Genomic DNA, 15,967 nt, shown 5'->3' with positions numbered 1-15,967 from the left:
ATTTTTCATTTTGGTGTACGGAATTTCCGAGCATGGTGTTATAATTAGTGTATTATCTTTAAAAATTAAGTAAAATGTATCATTTTTTGGGATCATGAAAAGAAAACGAAGTTTCCGGTTTCGTCGTTTTTTTCACAGTAGCCTTTCTCCTATTTCTAGTCCCTGTAGGGGGCTCTAGCCCTGCGGGGCATATTTTCTAACCCTGCGGGGCAATCATTGACATTTAATTAACCTAACCTAACCTAAAATAACCCTTCAAAAGCTGCTGTGAAAAAATACGATGAAACCGGCAACTTCGTTTTCTTTCCATGATCCATTTTTTGTTCTGTATCATTATAATATTTGTAAGTTACATTTAGATTTCACGGGAACCAGTTTGGACAAGAATGGTGTACCAGAAGTTGAATTATTCAAACTATTCAAGATTTGTCTTCATTTGCAAAGTTTCTATTCAAGGGGGGGGGGGAAGTTCTGACACTTTTGCGTAAACAGTGATTATAGGCTTTGTCTTTGGAGTGAGAGGATAGGTTATTTGACAAAAAAGTTTCCTTTTGGGATGTAGTTTTCCTATTTTTAAAAAAATTTTGGATTCGGCCTCCAGGTTCCGGTACTCCAGGCCTCCAGGTGGATTCTGGACAAGTAAAAAATAAGTTTCAAGTAAGAACAAAACTTATTTAACAAAAGTAGCTTCTTTATAGATGGTATTAACTAATTTGAAGAAAATTTTGAAATCGGGCTCCAGGTTCAGGTACTGCAGGCCTCCAGGTGGATCCTGGACAGGTAAAAATTGAAAATTTTTACTTTAAAAGTTATAACAAAACTTATTTAACAAAAGTAGCTTCTTTATAGATGGTATTGACTAATTTAAAAAAAAAATTGAAATCGGGCTCCAGGTTCAGGTGCTGCAGGCCTCCAGGTAGATCCTGGACAGGTAAAAATTGTATTTTTTTACTTTAAAAGTTAGAACAAAACTTATTTAACAAAAGTGGCTTCTTTATGGATGGTAGGAACTAATTTGAAGAAAATTTTTAAATCGGGCTCCAGGTCAAGGTACTGCAGGCCTCCAGATGGATCCTGGACAGGTAAAAACTGACATTTTTTTCTATTAAAGTTAGAACAAAACTTATTTAACAAAAGTTGATAATTTATGGATGGTATTAACTAATTTAAAGAAAATTTTGAAATTGGGCTCCAGGTTCAGGTACTGCAGGCATCCAGGTAGATCCTGGACGGGTAAAAATTGAAAATTTTTACTTTAAAAGTTAGAACAAAACTTATTAAACAAAAGTAGCTTCTTTATAGATGGTATTATCTAATTTAAAGAAAATTTTGAAATCGGGCTCCAGGTTCAGGTTCTGCAGGCCTCCAGGTAAATCCAGGACAGGTAAAAATTGAATTTTTTACTTTAAAAGTTAGAACAAAACTTATTTAACAAAAGTGGTTTCTTTATAGATGGTATTAACTAATTTGAAGAAAATTTTAAAATCGGGCCCCAGGTCAAGGTACTGGTAGGATCAAGGTAGGATCAAGGAACAGGTAAAAACGGAAATTATTTACTATTTAAGTTAGGAAAAAAATTTAACAAAAGTTGTTACTTTTTAGCTAGTATTACCTAATTTGAAGAAAAAGACGATATCAAGTTTTGTTCTAACTTTATTAGGAAAAATCAGTTTTTATCTGTCCAGGATCCACCTGGAGGCCTGCAGTACCTGAACCTGAAGCCCAATTTTAAGATTTTCTTCAAATTAGTTCCTACCATCCATAAAGTATCAACTTTTGTTAAATAAGTGTGTTCTAACTTTTATACTAAAAAATTTCAATTTTTACTGTCCAGGATCTACCTGGAGGCCTCTAGTACCTAAACCTGGAGCCCAACTTCAAAATTTGCTTCAAATTAGTTCCTACCATCCATAAAGTATCAACTTTTGTTAAATAAGTGTGTTCTAACTTTTATACTAAAAAATTTCAATTTTTACTGTCCAGGATCCACCTGGAGGCCTGCAGTACCTGAACCTGGAGCCCAATTTCAAAATTTTCTTTAAATTAGTTAATACCATCTATGAAGTATCAACTTTTGGTTAATAAGTTTTGTTCTAACTCTAATAGAAAAATTTTTCAGTTTTTACCTGTCTGGGATCCACCTGGAGACCTGCAGTACCTGGACCTGGAGCCCTATTTCAAAATTTTCTCCAAATTTGTTCCTACCATCCATAAAGAAACAACTTTTGTTAAATAAGTTTTGTTCTGGAGGCCTGCAGTACCTGAACCTGGAGCCCGATTTCAAAATTTTCTTCAAATTAGTTAATACTATCTATAAAGAAGCTACTTTAGTTAAATAAGTTTTGTTCTAACTTTTTAAGTAAAAAATTTCAATTTTTACCTGTCTAGGATCTACCTGGAGGCCTGCAGTACCTGAACCTGGAGTCCAATTTCAAAATTTTCTTTAGATTAGTTAATACCATCCATAAAGTATCAACTTTTGTTAAATAAGTTTTGTTCTAACTTTAATAGAAAAATTGATCTTGATCAGTACCTAGTATGAAACCAATTTTACTAAATAATATATTTACTACATAGTAGAAAAATGTACGGAAATGTACGGAAAAATGTACGGATTTTTTTTTTAGCATGCACGGAAATGTACGGATTTTTTAAAAAAAAACCTTGTGGCCACCCTGTAGTTCTTTTCAATAAGAAATTCACTTATTTAGTGAATATTTCCGTTCTACTACTATTTTTAAGCCTAAAAACTCACACCTTTACGGATTTTTTACGCAACCTACTCCTCCCTTTTAAATTTAGTTTTTCCATTTATATCCCAAAACACTTGTCTATTAATAAGCTTATTCATTTTATCATATTTAGAGTAGAATAAAAATTTACAGTTTTCTACCTCAAATTGAAGCTGAAAAGATCTAGCTTACCCTTTATATACAGACAGACGTTTAGGATTATAAATAAGCTTCGCTAATTAAGAAATTGCTGTTTTGTTGAAACGCCTTATCGTAATTGTAATTTTATTTTGGTAAATCAAAATGTCATTAAGTTATCTTCAAGGAGAAACTTATGTTTTGTTTATACTTAATTTTAAAAAAAAATATTCGGAATGTCCATATGTCTATCTGTAAGAAACGGTTTGAGGGAAACGTGATTTTATCGGCTACAATTCAAGATAGATGGCTCAAACTTTTTGTCAAGATATCCTATACTGATGAGCATCCAGTTTATAACTTACTTGGTCCGTCGGTTTTTCGGTTGTTCTTCAAAAGACTTACGAATAGCTGCTCTATAACTCACTGATGGATATTGTCATTCTTGTTTTTTGTCTAGCGTTGATAATCTAAAACAAAAAGTCATTAAAGCAAGAAGGGTAGGTTAAATTAGACGCTTAGATGAGTACTAAACCCCCCCCCCCCCATCCACCCGTTATGTTTTAAATTAAGTTGAATTCAAAAAGAGGTAAATTTTTTTGCATAACCCTGTGGGGATCCTGAGTACCTAATATAACCTAACCTAACCTAACCTAACCTGAAATAATAAACAAACAAACTAAAACAACCTTCCCTCCCTAGTTTTCAGTTTAATTAATGCTCAAAATGTTACTTTTTGTGAAAGCGCCAGATTTTTTTTTTTATAAAATCTTGCACAAGTTTTTATAGAAGCTAATCTTGTATTATTTAAAGTTAACCCTTTATGGCCGGTAGCTTTATTATTTATATTTTAATAAAACTCAGAAAGGAAGGGATATTGGAATGAAAATTATATTGGTCGCCAAAATTCTATCATTCGTTTTATGAATAGTGATTTTAGTCTGCAATAGGGTAATTATGAATATCAAAATTGAGAAAGTACATCAATTTATCATCCATTGTCTTATCCCTAAAGATCCCTGGATAAACTTGACCATGGAGACAGCAGGATACCTTTATTTAAACTAAATTGCTGATTCCTATAGACTATTAGTCATAATAAATCACAGTTACTTTACAGACGTTTAAAGACTGTATTTTTAATCCTTATATAAAAGTAACAGGATGTCTATCTCTGTAGCTTGGGATATCGAGAACCACTGCACCGGCATGGTTCTTCTTTAAAGTGAATCTTCTGATAGGTCCAGGGAAGGTTTACAACTATTTTGGGGGGAGGTTAACTTCAACCTTCTAATAGAAATCGCCCTGAAAAAAATATCTACCTTTTTTAAAACTAAAAAAAATTGAAAACTTGACTTACACTCCACCCTCCCCACAGCCACCACCCCCCCCCCCCCCCCAAGAGGTTTTTAGTGTAATAATAGGAAAGTAAACATCTTTAGAAACGGTGGTTTTGTCTTGTCTCTTTTCATGAATTACATACCTACATATATATACAGACAAAAGTTTTTAAAGGTTTTTGAAATGGCAATTGTTTTCAACATTACAGTATATCCGTTGGTCTATCACTTTACTCACGTTTATTTGGGATTTAGAAGCTTAAAAACAAAGACAATTTTGGCCATAAGTAGATCAGCAACAAGCTAACACCATTTATTTTTACTAAGAGGGACTAACGGACATACATTTGTATACTCCAAGAAACGAAATTTTCTGTGGACCTATAAGAAGCTTCACTGTGAAGGAGAACTATATAGATTCAGCAGTTAGCGAGATCTTAAGCTTAACACAGACAAACATCTTGTTACTATTATATAAAGATTATAAGCAACGCTTATGTATTTTTTGTCATCCTTGTCTTAAAGCTATTATACTATTTATTTTTAACAACAAATTTCGCAAGATAATAATAACTCCTACAGTTACATAAAGCCATGTTAGGACAGTATGATCTCTGCAAAATTTGTACTGTTACTGTTATGTCTAATCATTATAGGAATCTGCCTAATTCTACTTGATTGCAAAATTTTTGTGAATTTTCTAAATCAGCTCAGGAATGCGAGTTTTTGCAACACTGCAAAATATTCTCTTAAGCAAATAGCATATTTTTTGTGTTTTGAAACTTTATATTTTACCTAGATCTTAAGATTCTATAATTCTATTTAGACCTATAAATATTTTAGGTAGGTAGATTTATGGCTATCCATTTTTATTGTATATATCTGCTGGTCTGATCAATTATCTAGCTTTCTGTTTATCCATCTAAATACTTGTCTGTATATCTTTATATTTAGTAGATATATTTCTAGCTATCCACTATCTATCTAGTATATATCTGTCTGACTATCCATTATCTCTATCTTATCTACCTATTCTATAAATGCTTTAGGCCTATGTCTATACCTTGGGGGGGTTTTCTCTCTTTATTTTATTTTTTCTCTTTTTATCATTTTTATTATAACCTTCTCTTTCTTTGTAATAACAACTTTTTCTCACAGAAATATTTTAATGAACCATTATAACCAGGGCTTGAAGGATGGGACAATTGGAGATTTAAATTCTTTAATTTGAAATTAATAACAATGTAGAGCATTTTAGATTCTAACTTTTGCAGACAACCAACACTTTAACTGTATGACCTTATTTGGATGTCTTAAGTGTAGTGATGGGAATCCGGATCCGGAATCCGAATCCGGAATCCGCCCAATTTTCGGCCAATTTTGGAATCCGAATCCGGATCCGGAATCCGTTTTTTATAGCGGATTCCGGATTCTAAATTGGTAGGCTAAATTTAATTTAAATAGGTTAGAAAATACCAAGCACATTTTTAGGACATACGTAGCACTTAAATTTTTAATTTACTAATGTGATGTAAATGTTTTAGTTATGCTGGAAGTCAACACTTTAAACAAATCAAGGCTTCAACCAAGTAACATAGTGATAAATTAACGAAAAAAGCTATCCCTCTGTGACGGACGGCCTTTTAAAATACTGCTAGAATCCGGAATCCGAATCCGGAATCCGCCAAAAATAAGAATCCGGAATCCGCAAGAATCCGTCACTTTTTTTGACGGATTCCTTCAGAATCCGGAATCCGAATCCGGCCCAAAAATTCGACGGATTCCCATCCCTACCTAAGTGTGTAATCTCTTATGGGCCAAGACATTCCCCTCTTAATCTTGTTTATAATGTCTAGCATCTGACACAGCAGCACTAGGGACAGTTTTTTACTTCTCTAATTATGACATGGTTGTTTAAGGATTCAATTTTAGAGGATGGCGATTTTTAGTAACGAAGGTACTCTATAATTTGAAATGTCCGTCTGTCCGTATGTCCGTCTTAGTTTGGGGGAAACGTTATATAAGTTTATGGTCCATTGTCGTATCCCTTAAGTAACTTAGTGTATATTTTTTCTTGTCATTAAGATAATGACAAAAAATCAGGGATGAGACAATTGATGGTAATTGTATCTTTCCCTATGAATGAAATTATGCCTCTTCTGGCGGATCAAACTATTGGAAGAAAAACGGGTTGTAGATTTATTAGACATTCAAAAAAGTCAATTTTTATTTTGAAAATCTTTTCCCTCTTCCCTAAATTTTATACAAATTCAGCTTATACCAATAACGAAATTAATTTGAAGAAACAAAATCACGAATCCTATTTTTAGCTGTCGTTGGGGGGCAATACATAGTAGAATTGACGTTCTTTACATTTGCCCCCAAAATATTATTTTAGAATTATTTCGCTTGTTGGTTATATCTTATTCCTGGAATAAATTGGAAAATAGGGGGTTGGTTTTTTCCTATGCACAACCCTTGCGAGGTCCCCTAACCCTGCGGAGTTTCCTACTCAGTACCTAATATAACCTATCCTAACCTGACCTTAAGTAATTAACAAACAAACAAAATACTAACGTAACCTCCCTTTAATTTTTTTTTCTTCAAAAAAAAGGGGTAGGGGTTAGAGTGCTAAAAAGATGTTTACTGAAAAAAAGCTAAGTTGTACCTAATTATCAAACCCTATACACATAAAAATTCAAGTTTACATGTTCTATATTTTTAATTTGAAAGTGTAGCTCCTCAAAATTTGCTTTGTCTGTCAGTTAAACTGAACATCTGGTTTATAACAAAGCTTTATTATGTTATAGAAGGGGGGGGGGGGACCACCCTCCCAATTAGGCTATTACCAGCCCGGGGCCAATCCTAAGCTTTCTTGGAAATTGTGCAATAATCGGTTCTGCCGTATATGAGATCTTACAGAACACACAAACATACATTAACTACTTTAGTAACTACTAGTTGCTTTTCCCTTAGCCTTTAGGGGAGAGTGTTGGATTAAGAAAAATAGTTAAAACCACCCAAATACATATTAAGCTTCCTCGAAAAGTACAACTAATTCGGACAACCTATTCTTGAAATCTTTAGCTTCTGATAAAACAACCTTATACTTAATTCGTAAAGATTCGCCATTTATTAATTTACTTGTTATATTTCCAAAATAAGAAGAAAACTAGATTTATTTTTATATCAGTGAGATAGAGATAAGTAAATGTAGTTAAATGAACAAATATTAAAAATATAAATCAAAATTAAAGAATAGTCATTTAATGTTTCGTATTACAGACAGCTTTCAGCGGATATTAAAATGATAAATTATAAGATTAATTCTAGTTTTGTTAGGTCCAGGCTAATAAAACTGACATTAATATTATAATTTTTATTTTATTATTATTCATAGAAAATTGTCTGTAGTACGATATGACACTTAATTTTCAATATGGCTCAGAACTGGTTCTTATCCAGCGGATATTAATCTCTTTCGAAGCCATACTAAAAAGTTATTAAATGGTATACACAAACATAACTTTACTTTGCTCAATAATTTTCGATATAACTAACCTTTCAGGGAAAACTATATTTTCTCGCCTGCTATTAATGACAGGAGTGATACAAATCATTGTCTTCTTTAACTTTTCCTTTTTCATGAATTTATTTGGTTGCAATTCTATTTGTATTTGTATTTGCCCTTTTCAAATAAAATATCATTTTTTTGTGTGCGTTGAATCTAGAATCTGAAGGGATAAGACAATGACCGATAAATTTATGTGTATCCCCAATGATGATACACACAAAAAGTAATTAAAATGTTTGAACACTTAACTTAATGAACCAACCAGTGAAAATTCATTATAGTCCCGAAAGTTATTGATCCAAAGATAAAGAAAATGTTCTTATAAAACTTTTGGGAACAGTGTGATAAACAACCAATGTCCCCTCCCTTCCAGAGTAATCGTTCTCTTTCTCTTAACATCAGGGATCTGAAGGGATAAGACAAAAAGCTGTAAGTTGAAACTTATGATGTAAAAGTTTAGACCTATAGTTGAACAATTCAATCTTTATTTCAAAATGTCCAGTAAGTGTTGATAAAATGAAGATAGAAAATGGGCTTTAAAACAAAATAACTATGTTCGCACTATTTGACGGTCTAGGGTAATATATCTATAGGCGTCTAAAGATGGGGATAAAGGGGTAATTAGCCCCCCCCCCCTCAATCCTTTGAAATCCTTCATTTAATAAAAGCTTGAACGTCATGATTATATCTATTCTTTTCTTTAAGATAAGCATCTTTTTTTTCATAATTTGGCTGTATTTAGGAAAAATCTTGTTTTATTGTTATCGTTTGTTGGGTTATAATTTCCACCATTGCAATTTTTTTAATTATATGAAATATCTTAACTAGATTAAAAGATCAAGATATTTGTCTGTGTGTTTGTATCAAAATATTGCTGTACAGACGTACAGACACACATCCTAGTACTTTTATTTTTTAATTCGGAACTGCTCTCTATAATATGATGAATTATTGTGGAAGTGATTTTTAACCTGGCCTTAGTATTGTTATAATTTTCTTACATTTAACATGAAATAAAAATTCTGTAAATTAGATTACCTACTTAAAAGGATATAATCTACTTTGTGGTTGGCATATAAGCCGCGCGGCTGGCTTGAATTGCGGCTGAGCGTGGCTATGGCTTTATAAGCAGTGGAAATTAAACTTAAAATCTAAGAATTTAACTGTCCTATGTATATCAAAAGTCAACTGACAAGCAGGCCTTAGTATTTTACAAAGCTACGCTTGTTAAAAAAGTTAAGCTTTTCTATAAAAATCTGATCGTTCATTTGAAACATGCTGATTTTTTTACTTTTTATACAAAAATTTGGAATCAATGATTCTTAGGAAAACGAGGTACAACAAGTGTTAAAAATGTAAGTATGTCCTTAACCAGTATCCCGTATTTAAGCAATTTTTCAACAATTTGTATACAATTTTGTCTAGACTTATAGATTAATATTCTGCTTATCAAGTTTTGACAATCCACAAGTTCGTTTGTTCTACTGTCCTGTGTTTCGATTTTATGGATGTTGTCATCCTTGTAATATTATACTTACTGACTTTGCCATAGCAATGGATATGTTATTACTTGAATGTCGCACCAGATTTTCATGTACTCCGATAAAGTAATATTTGCAGCTAGCTAAAATAACGATACCCCCTTAACCTTATACCCTCCCCTCCTACTGAATGGACGTACTGAACAATAAATTAGGTTCATATTAGCAGCCTAAATTGACTACAAATATTCCTCTGTCAATATATCCACGTGTTCTATATCCATTGCCGTAGCATTCTGTGGTTAAATGACTTTAGATATGTTTATTCAAAACTACTATCAATACTTTCTTTAAAACTGATAGGATGATTGTTTTTTTATGTGTCTGTACTAAAATATCTTGCTAGCCACTGGACCATTTAAGTTATTTTTTACTTAAGAGCGTTTTCAAAGTCCTGTTGAGTTTTTTTTTCTTTTTGGGGGAAAGGTTAAGAAATGATATCTGAGAAAAAATACCTCCCCCCCCCCCCCCCCCCCTATACGAACTATTTGAAATTTGAAACAGATGTTGGGTAATTAGACCTCTCCCTTCTCATTGAGGCAATAACACTAGTTTAAAAACCATCGTTTCGGAGCCGCCGGGAGCAGCAACATTTTTGGTGGAGCCGGAGCCGTATTTTTCGTTAAAAACGGCTCCAGCTCCAGCTTAGCTAAAAATGATTTTTTAAAGTAATATTATAATTTGGCAACGGTCTATTTCCATATAATAAACTGAAAAACTATTATTACTCAACAAATAGACACACATCCTTCTACTTTTATACAGCTTTAATCAAATAAAAGCAAAATATTTTATATTATTTATTTTATTTTATCGAATTCAATAATGAACAAAAATTGATATATTAATTTTAAGGTCGGAGCCGCATCAAAATTAAACGGCTCCAAAACGCTGTTTAAAACATAACTAAATCTTACAAATAAAGTAGGAAATATAAATTTGTAATTCATTGTTCTATCCCTGTCTTTATTTTAAATACCAATCATATGTAGGGAGGGAGAGGACATCAGATTTTAAATTGATACTGGTCACCAAACACATTCTCTCATACGTTGGCTTACATACTTGTAATGGACCTTTGTTAAATCCTGATTAGGTTGTACAAACTAGCAGTGTCCAAACATTTCCAGAATTTAGGGGTAATATTTGGGGGATGTACAATGTACATCAATTTATCGTCCTTTGTCTTATCCCTAAAGATCCCTAAATTATTTTTAACATCTTGAAGACACTTTAAATTTTAATACCATTTCTGAATTCAAATATTAACGTTAGTATGACAGTACATTAGCCGGCTAACGCATGCATAAATCTAACTGTTACCATATTGTAACAAAAGACCTCGGAAACCGCTTTAAATGTTCTGGACAATTGATCGTAGGAATTTTGCTTGTGGTCGTTCAACAAGTTCGAATAGGAGCGCAGCTGTTCCAATGCTATATATAAGTTCGTCTAAAAAATGTCATTTTTTTAGTGTTACAGTTAATTCTTATAAGAAAAAGGATGACTGCATCCATAAAGCGAAACTCATAAATCAGAAGCTAGGACAAACGAATATTAACACTTGTAGATTGTCAGAACCTAATAAATAGAATATTAATTCATAAATCTTAACAAAAATAAATTTGCTTATAAACTTCCAATTTTATGCTTTTTAAATTTTAGATTGAATTCTTATGGATGTTGTCATCCTTGTTTAAAATGACATTTACCCGTTGATGATTACATTTCTATCTATATGTGACTAATTCTTTAAGAAATGTTAATTTATATCCAAGGATAGTAGGTAATAAAAATATAAAACAAGGATGACACCATCCATAGAAGCGAAACTTAAAAAATCAGATTGACAAACAATCAATAATAGAATAAATGCCTGTATTAAAGAAATAATTATTAATTCAAAAGGAGAAATGCTTAAAAACAGGATATTTGATGTTTTTATACTTGATTATAGTTAAAATTACCTATTATTTGGAGCCTAATCTTTCTAGCAATCCCCATCTAAAAAAGACAACTAATTCATGTGAAAAGTTTGTGTTAAATATCAATAAAAATCAACATGTTCAAATTATTGACTTTGGACTTGTTAAAAGGATTAAGGAGTTTCTTTGCTAGGCTTTCTTCATTGCACCTAACTTGTTAAAGGAATCAGCATTCCAAGTTAAAAGCGATAGGACAATTCTAATTACCTTAATTTATGATCAATGATATCCGGGACAAACAAACAAACGGACAGACTTCTTTATCTATGACACACACATACACTCATCCTAACATTTATTATGAAATATCCTTTTCAGTACTAATGTCTTTTATCGCGTTTATATCAAATTAGATTTTTTTATTATTACATTATAATGTACATTTAATGATTAAAAGATAGGATTTTAATATACTAAAAGTTAAATCTACTTTATAAGTAGTTCATAATTAGCGCGGCTAATATATTTAATTTTATATCCTTATATAAAAGTAGCATGAATTCTGTTTGTGTGTCTGTACCGAAGGATCTTGCTAACCGCCCAACCGATATGGTTCTATTTACAATATAGCTTCTCATAGGTCCTTGGAAGGTTTTAAACGATTTTAGAGGATGGTACCACCATCCTTCAAAAAGCAATCACCTCTAGAAAAATGCATTCCCCCCCCCCCCAAAAAAAAAAAAAGATTTTACATTTCTTTCCAAATCTAAAATTGAAAATGAAAATGATTTTTTGTTCCTGAAGTTAAAGGAGAAAAAAATCATCAAACTTTTTTTTATAAATATTAATAAATTTTTTTTTTTTAGATTGATGAGTCAAGCCGCCAACGAGAGGAAATTAATATGCTCCTTGCTCAGGTACTAAGACGTTAAATCGGGGGGGGGGGGGTGTTTACCCCCTTCAAACCTTTGAAAACCCTCATTTTAACCCCCTTAAAAGTTTTAAAATATATATTAGATAACCCCCTTCAAACATTTGAAACTCCACATTTACCCCCTCAAAATAAAATAAAAATAAATTGGATTAGCCCAAACAAACTTTGAAAGATCCTTTTTTTACCTACCTCAAAATTCAATAAAATACATTAGATTACCCCCCCCCCCCCCGTCCCCCCAAACATTTGAAACTTTAAATTTTACCTCCTCAAATTTTTTTTAAAAAACACAAGATTACCAATCTATAACATTTGAAAACACTTTGTTTCCCCCCACCAACCCCCTCAAGATCTTAAAAAATACTTTATATTATCCTTCTCAAAACTTTGAAATCCGATCGTTTTTCCGTGAAGGTTAGGAGTAAAGTTCAACCTTACATAAAGAATTGCTATGCTGATCTTATAACGTCATGTGTGTTGTCTTATTAATGTTGCAAATCAGTCACGATATTTAATTATATTATCTAAGATCAGCTTTATTTACCCTAAATGTAGCCAATATTCTGTCTGTCTGTCTGTCCATGAAGGATAGAACTGAGCTGGATCTTTAAATCATTTTAGTGGTGAGCCAGATCGGGGTGAGTCGAATTTCAGCCAATCACAGCGCGGCTCTCATTGGTGGAAAGTTGGCTCACCCCGATCTGGCTCACCACTAAAATGATTTAAAGATCCAGCTCTGATAATTATAAACAAACCAGGGAGGGAGAAGACATTGGGCTGTTTATTATACTAGTCCCCAAATATTTATTTTTCTTATTCGTTGGCTTAACAAGTTTACCTTTTATTGTATTTTGATTGGTTAGTTAATAAGTGTCTAAAGGTTTCAACCAATAATTGTAATCCACAGAAGGGGTAATTTTGTGCATCAGCATTGGGTATGTAAATTAATCAATCTTTCAGTGTCTTATCCCTTTAGATACGGGACTAAAATGATGACAACCTAACTGTTAAGGAAACCTAAGCCTTATTTAACATGATTTGCGTGATATGATATATACTTATCACATCGTACTATAGACAGCTTTCCGCGGATAATGAAATAAAAATAATATGATTTTAAAAAGTTTAGTTGGCCTTTAGAATCCGAAGGCCCGAGCTAACACAACTAATAATCTTATGATTTTTCTTTTAATTTTTGTTGAAAATTACAATACGATGCTATACATGATTTTTCAGTATATCTGATAACCGGTTCTTGTCCTGTGGATATTAATCCGTTTCGAAGCCATACCGGAAAAAATGCATTACGGAAATGAAAACTAAATCTCACAGACTTTAGGGAGAAAGAGATATTAATTCTGACATTTAAATATGAAGGGAGGGGACACTGTACTGAAAATTACGCTGGTACCCAAAGTTTTATAATCACGTTATCTTATTCGTTTGCTTTTAAACTTAAGGTACCTCAATTGAATTTTGTTTGGTTGGTTCCCAACTTTTCAACCATTGATTTTATTAAACAAGGGGGTAATTTTGTTTGTCATCATTAGGGATGTATATGAATTTATCATTCACTGTCTTATCCCTTAAGATCCCTCTGCATACAAACTATTTTATTGATAACATGTCCCTTTTCCAAATAATACTTAATTCGTGATTTTAGCATAAGGTTTTATTGAATTAAGGTGCTCAATCAAAACAACGGAAAAATATAAAGAGATTACTTGCAGCCAGCGAGGGGACATTGGTCTGTTTATTACACTAGTTCCCAAAGTTTATAATAATGTTTTCTTATTCGTTGGCTTAACAACTTTGGGACATTTATCGAATTTTAATTGGGTTATTCGTTTAGTTGAGTGTCAAATGTTTCAACTCTTAATTGTAATCTAATTTATGTAGGTACAACAATTTATCGGCCATTGTTCTTTTGACCCCTGGATTACTTGGCTTTGAATTAAATTAAAACTAATATAAAGCTTCCTAAAAAGGCACAAATTAATATGTTATTATATTGCTTCATACAATAAACCCAAATACCTACTTAATTTTTTTATAATATAGAAATGTTTTTTTTGTCTGTAATTAAATATCTTGAAAATGAGAGGTCCGGTTAGTTTATGCTTTATAGGGAAGCTTTATGGACGCCATGGGGGTTCTTTTATGCTCGGATTTTCTCCTTTAGCACTAGCAGCTAGGGGCGCAGCTGCTATCATTGGTTCATTAGTACCTAAAGGTTTATAATGACGACATCTTATTCGTTGGCTCACAATCTTAATACTTTTATTTAATTTTGATTGGTTGGTGCTAAAGTACTAGTTATTGGCTGAATTGTGGGTAAATAAAGTTGATCTTATTATAATGTAATTAAATATCGTGACTGATTTGCAACATTAATATTACAACAACACCAGGGAGGGGGGGATAATGGACCGTAAATTACGCTGGTACCCAAAGTTTTATAATCACACTATCTTATTCGTTGGATATAATCATTTTTGGTACTTTTATTCAATTGTGATTGGTTGGTTTTAAGGAAAATTTAGTTTATTCTCCTTGGGGTGAACATTAAGAGAGGGGTAGGTTTCTGGTAGAATCCGTAAAGGTGTGTGTTTTAAGGCTTAAAAATAGTAGTATAACGATAATATTCACTAAATATGTGTATTTCTTATTGAAAAGAACTATAGACAAATTTTTTTTTAAAGTTAACATAAATTTTTATCGTTTTACTACTGTTTTTACTTATAGCACATAACCTTTACGGATTTTACCAGAAACCTACCCCTCTCTTCATTTGTCCATTGTCTTATCTCTTAATATCCCTGGAATAACACTTCTTGAATCAGAATAGCTCATATATAACTAGGGATCTAAAGAGATAAGAAAAAGAAAGATAAATTTATATACATCCCCAATGATGAGAAACAAAATCATTTTTCATTCATATATATTAAAATTATTGGTTAAAATGTATGGATAGTGGTAGGCTGGAATCAACTAATCAAAATTCATTAAAAGTGCCCAAAGCATAAGATTACGTTGGTACACTGGTAACTTCTGGTACCAGTATAATTTACAGTCTAATGTCAACTCCTTCCCTGTTTTATCTATTTAATAATCACATGGGATTATAAATTGAAAGGATGGGGTTGTTTTTATTGTGTGTTATTGTTTTAATTCAGGTTAGGTTAGGTTACATTGGGTACAGATGATTAATATTTATTCTTTAAGGTTTGTGAACTACAGGGAAGGGTACAGAGATACTCCCATGAGAATGATGACCTTACGGCCAACCTACGCGTGTACCAGGTAAATTATTTAGATGCTTTTCATGGGGGCTCTGCAGCCGCGCAGCAGCAGTGACGAAACCTCAAATCTAAACCTTTGAAAATTTTGGTGAAAAGAGGAGCGATTGCCATATTTGGGTCAGGTTTAGACTTGCAGCCGTTTACAAAATTTTACAGGGTAGATTTACCTTCAGATCACAGGCTGCTGATGCGCGGCTGCCTAGGCCTGCTGTTCATAGATGGTCTGCTGGAAGTGGGTATAGTAAGGAAATAAGGGTGCTCCTTTTCTACCTTCCCTCTGCAAAAACCTGTGCACGGCTTTATTTGTTTTTAACTTTGGGACGAATCTACTATTTTTGTCTGTAATATTTAATTGTATTAACTCTATCCAATAAGGAAAGACTTACAGACTAACATACACTAAAAGTAGAAGAAGCTTCGCTTTTAAAAAGCACATTATAAATAGATTTTGTATTATTTTTCTTTTTAATGTTAATGA

General features: G+C 32.4%; 1 protein-coding gene across 1 annotated transcript in view; it reads left to right on the top strand.

Moving 5' to 3' along the window:
- The window catches only part of milt (trafficking kinesin-binding protein milt), a 104,907-nt gene that overhangs the window by 63,067 nt on the left and 25,873 nt on the right, over positions 1–15,967 (top strand). Inside the window, exons 8-9 of the mRNA XM_080173244.1 lie at positions 12,117–12,167; positions 15,413–15,490. Of these exons, the coding sequence (XP_080029370.1) occupies positions 12,117–12,167; positions 15,413–15,490 (129 nt within the window). The remainder of the gene's footprint in view (positions 1–12,116; positions 12,168–15,412; positions 15,491–15,967) is intronic.

This window comes from Acartia tonsa, chromosome 10 (genome assembly GCF_053477335.1).
Source record: "Acartia tonsa isolate MP-2025a chromosome 10, ASM5347733v1, whole genome shotgun sequence".
NCBI classification, from domain to species: Eukaryota; Metazoa; Arthropoda; class Copepoda; order Calanoida; family Acartiidae; genus Acartia; species Acartia tonsa.
Note: the sequence above shows the minus strand (reverse complement) of the source record. Positions and strands in the feature narration are given on the sequence as shown.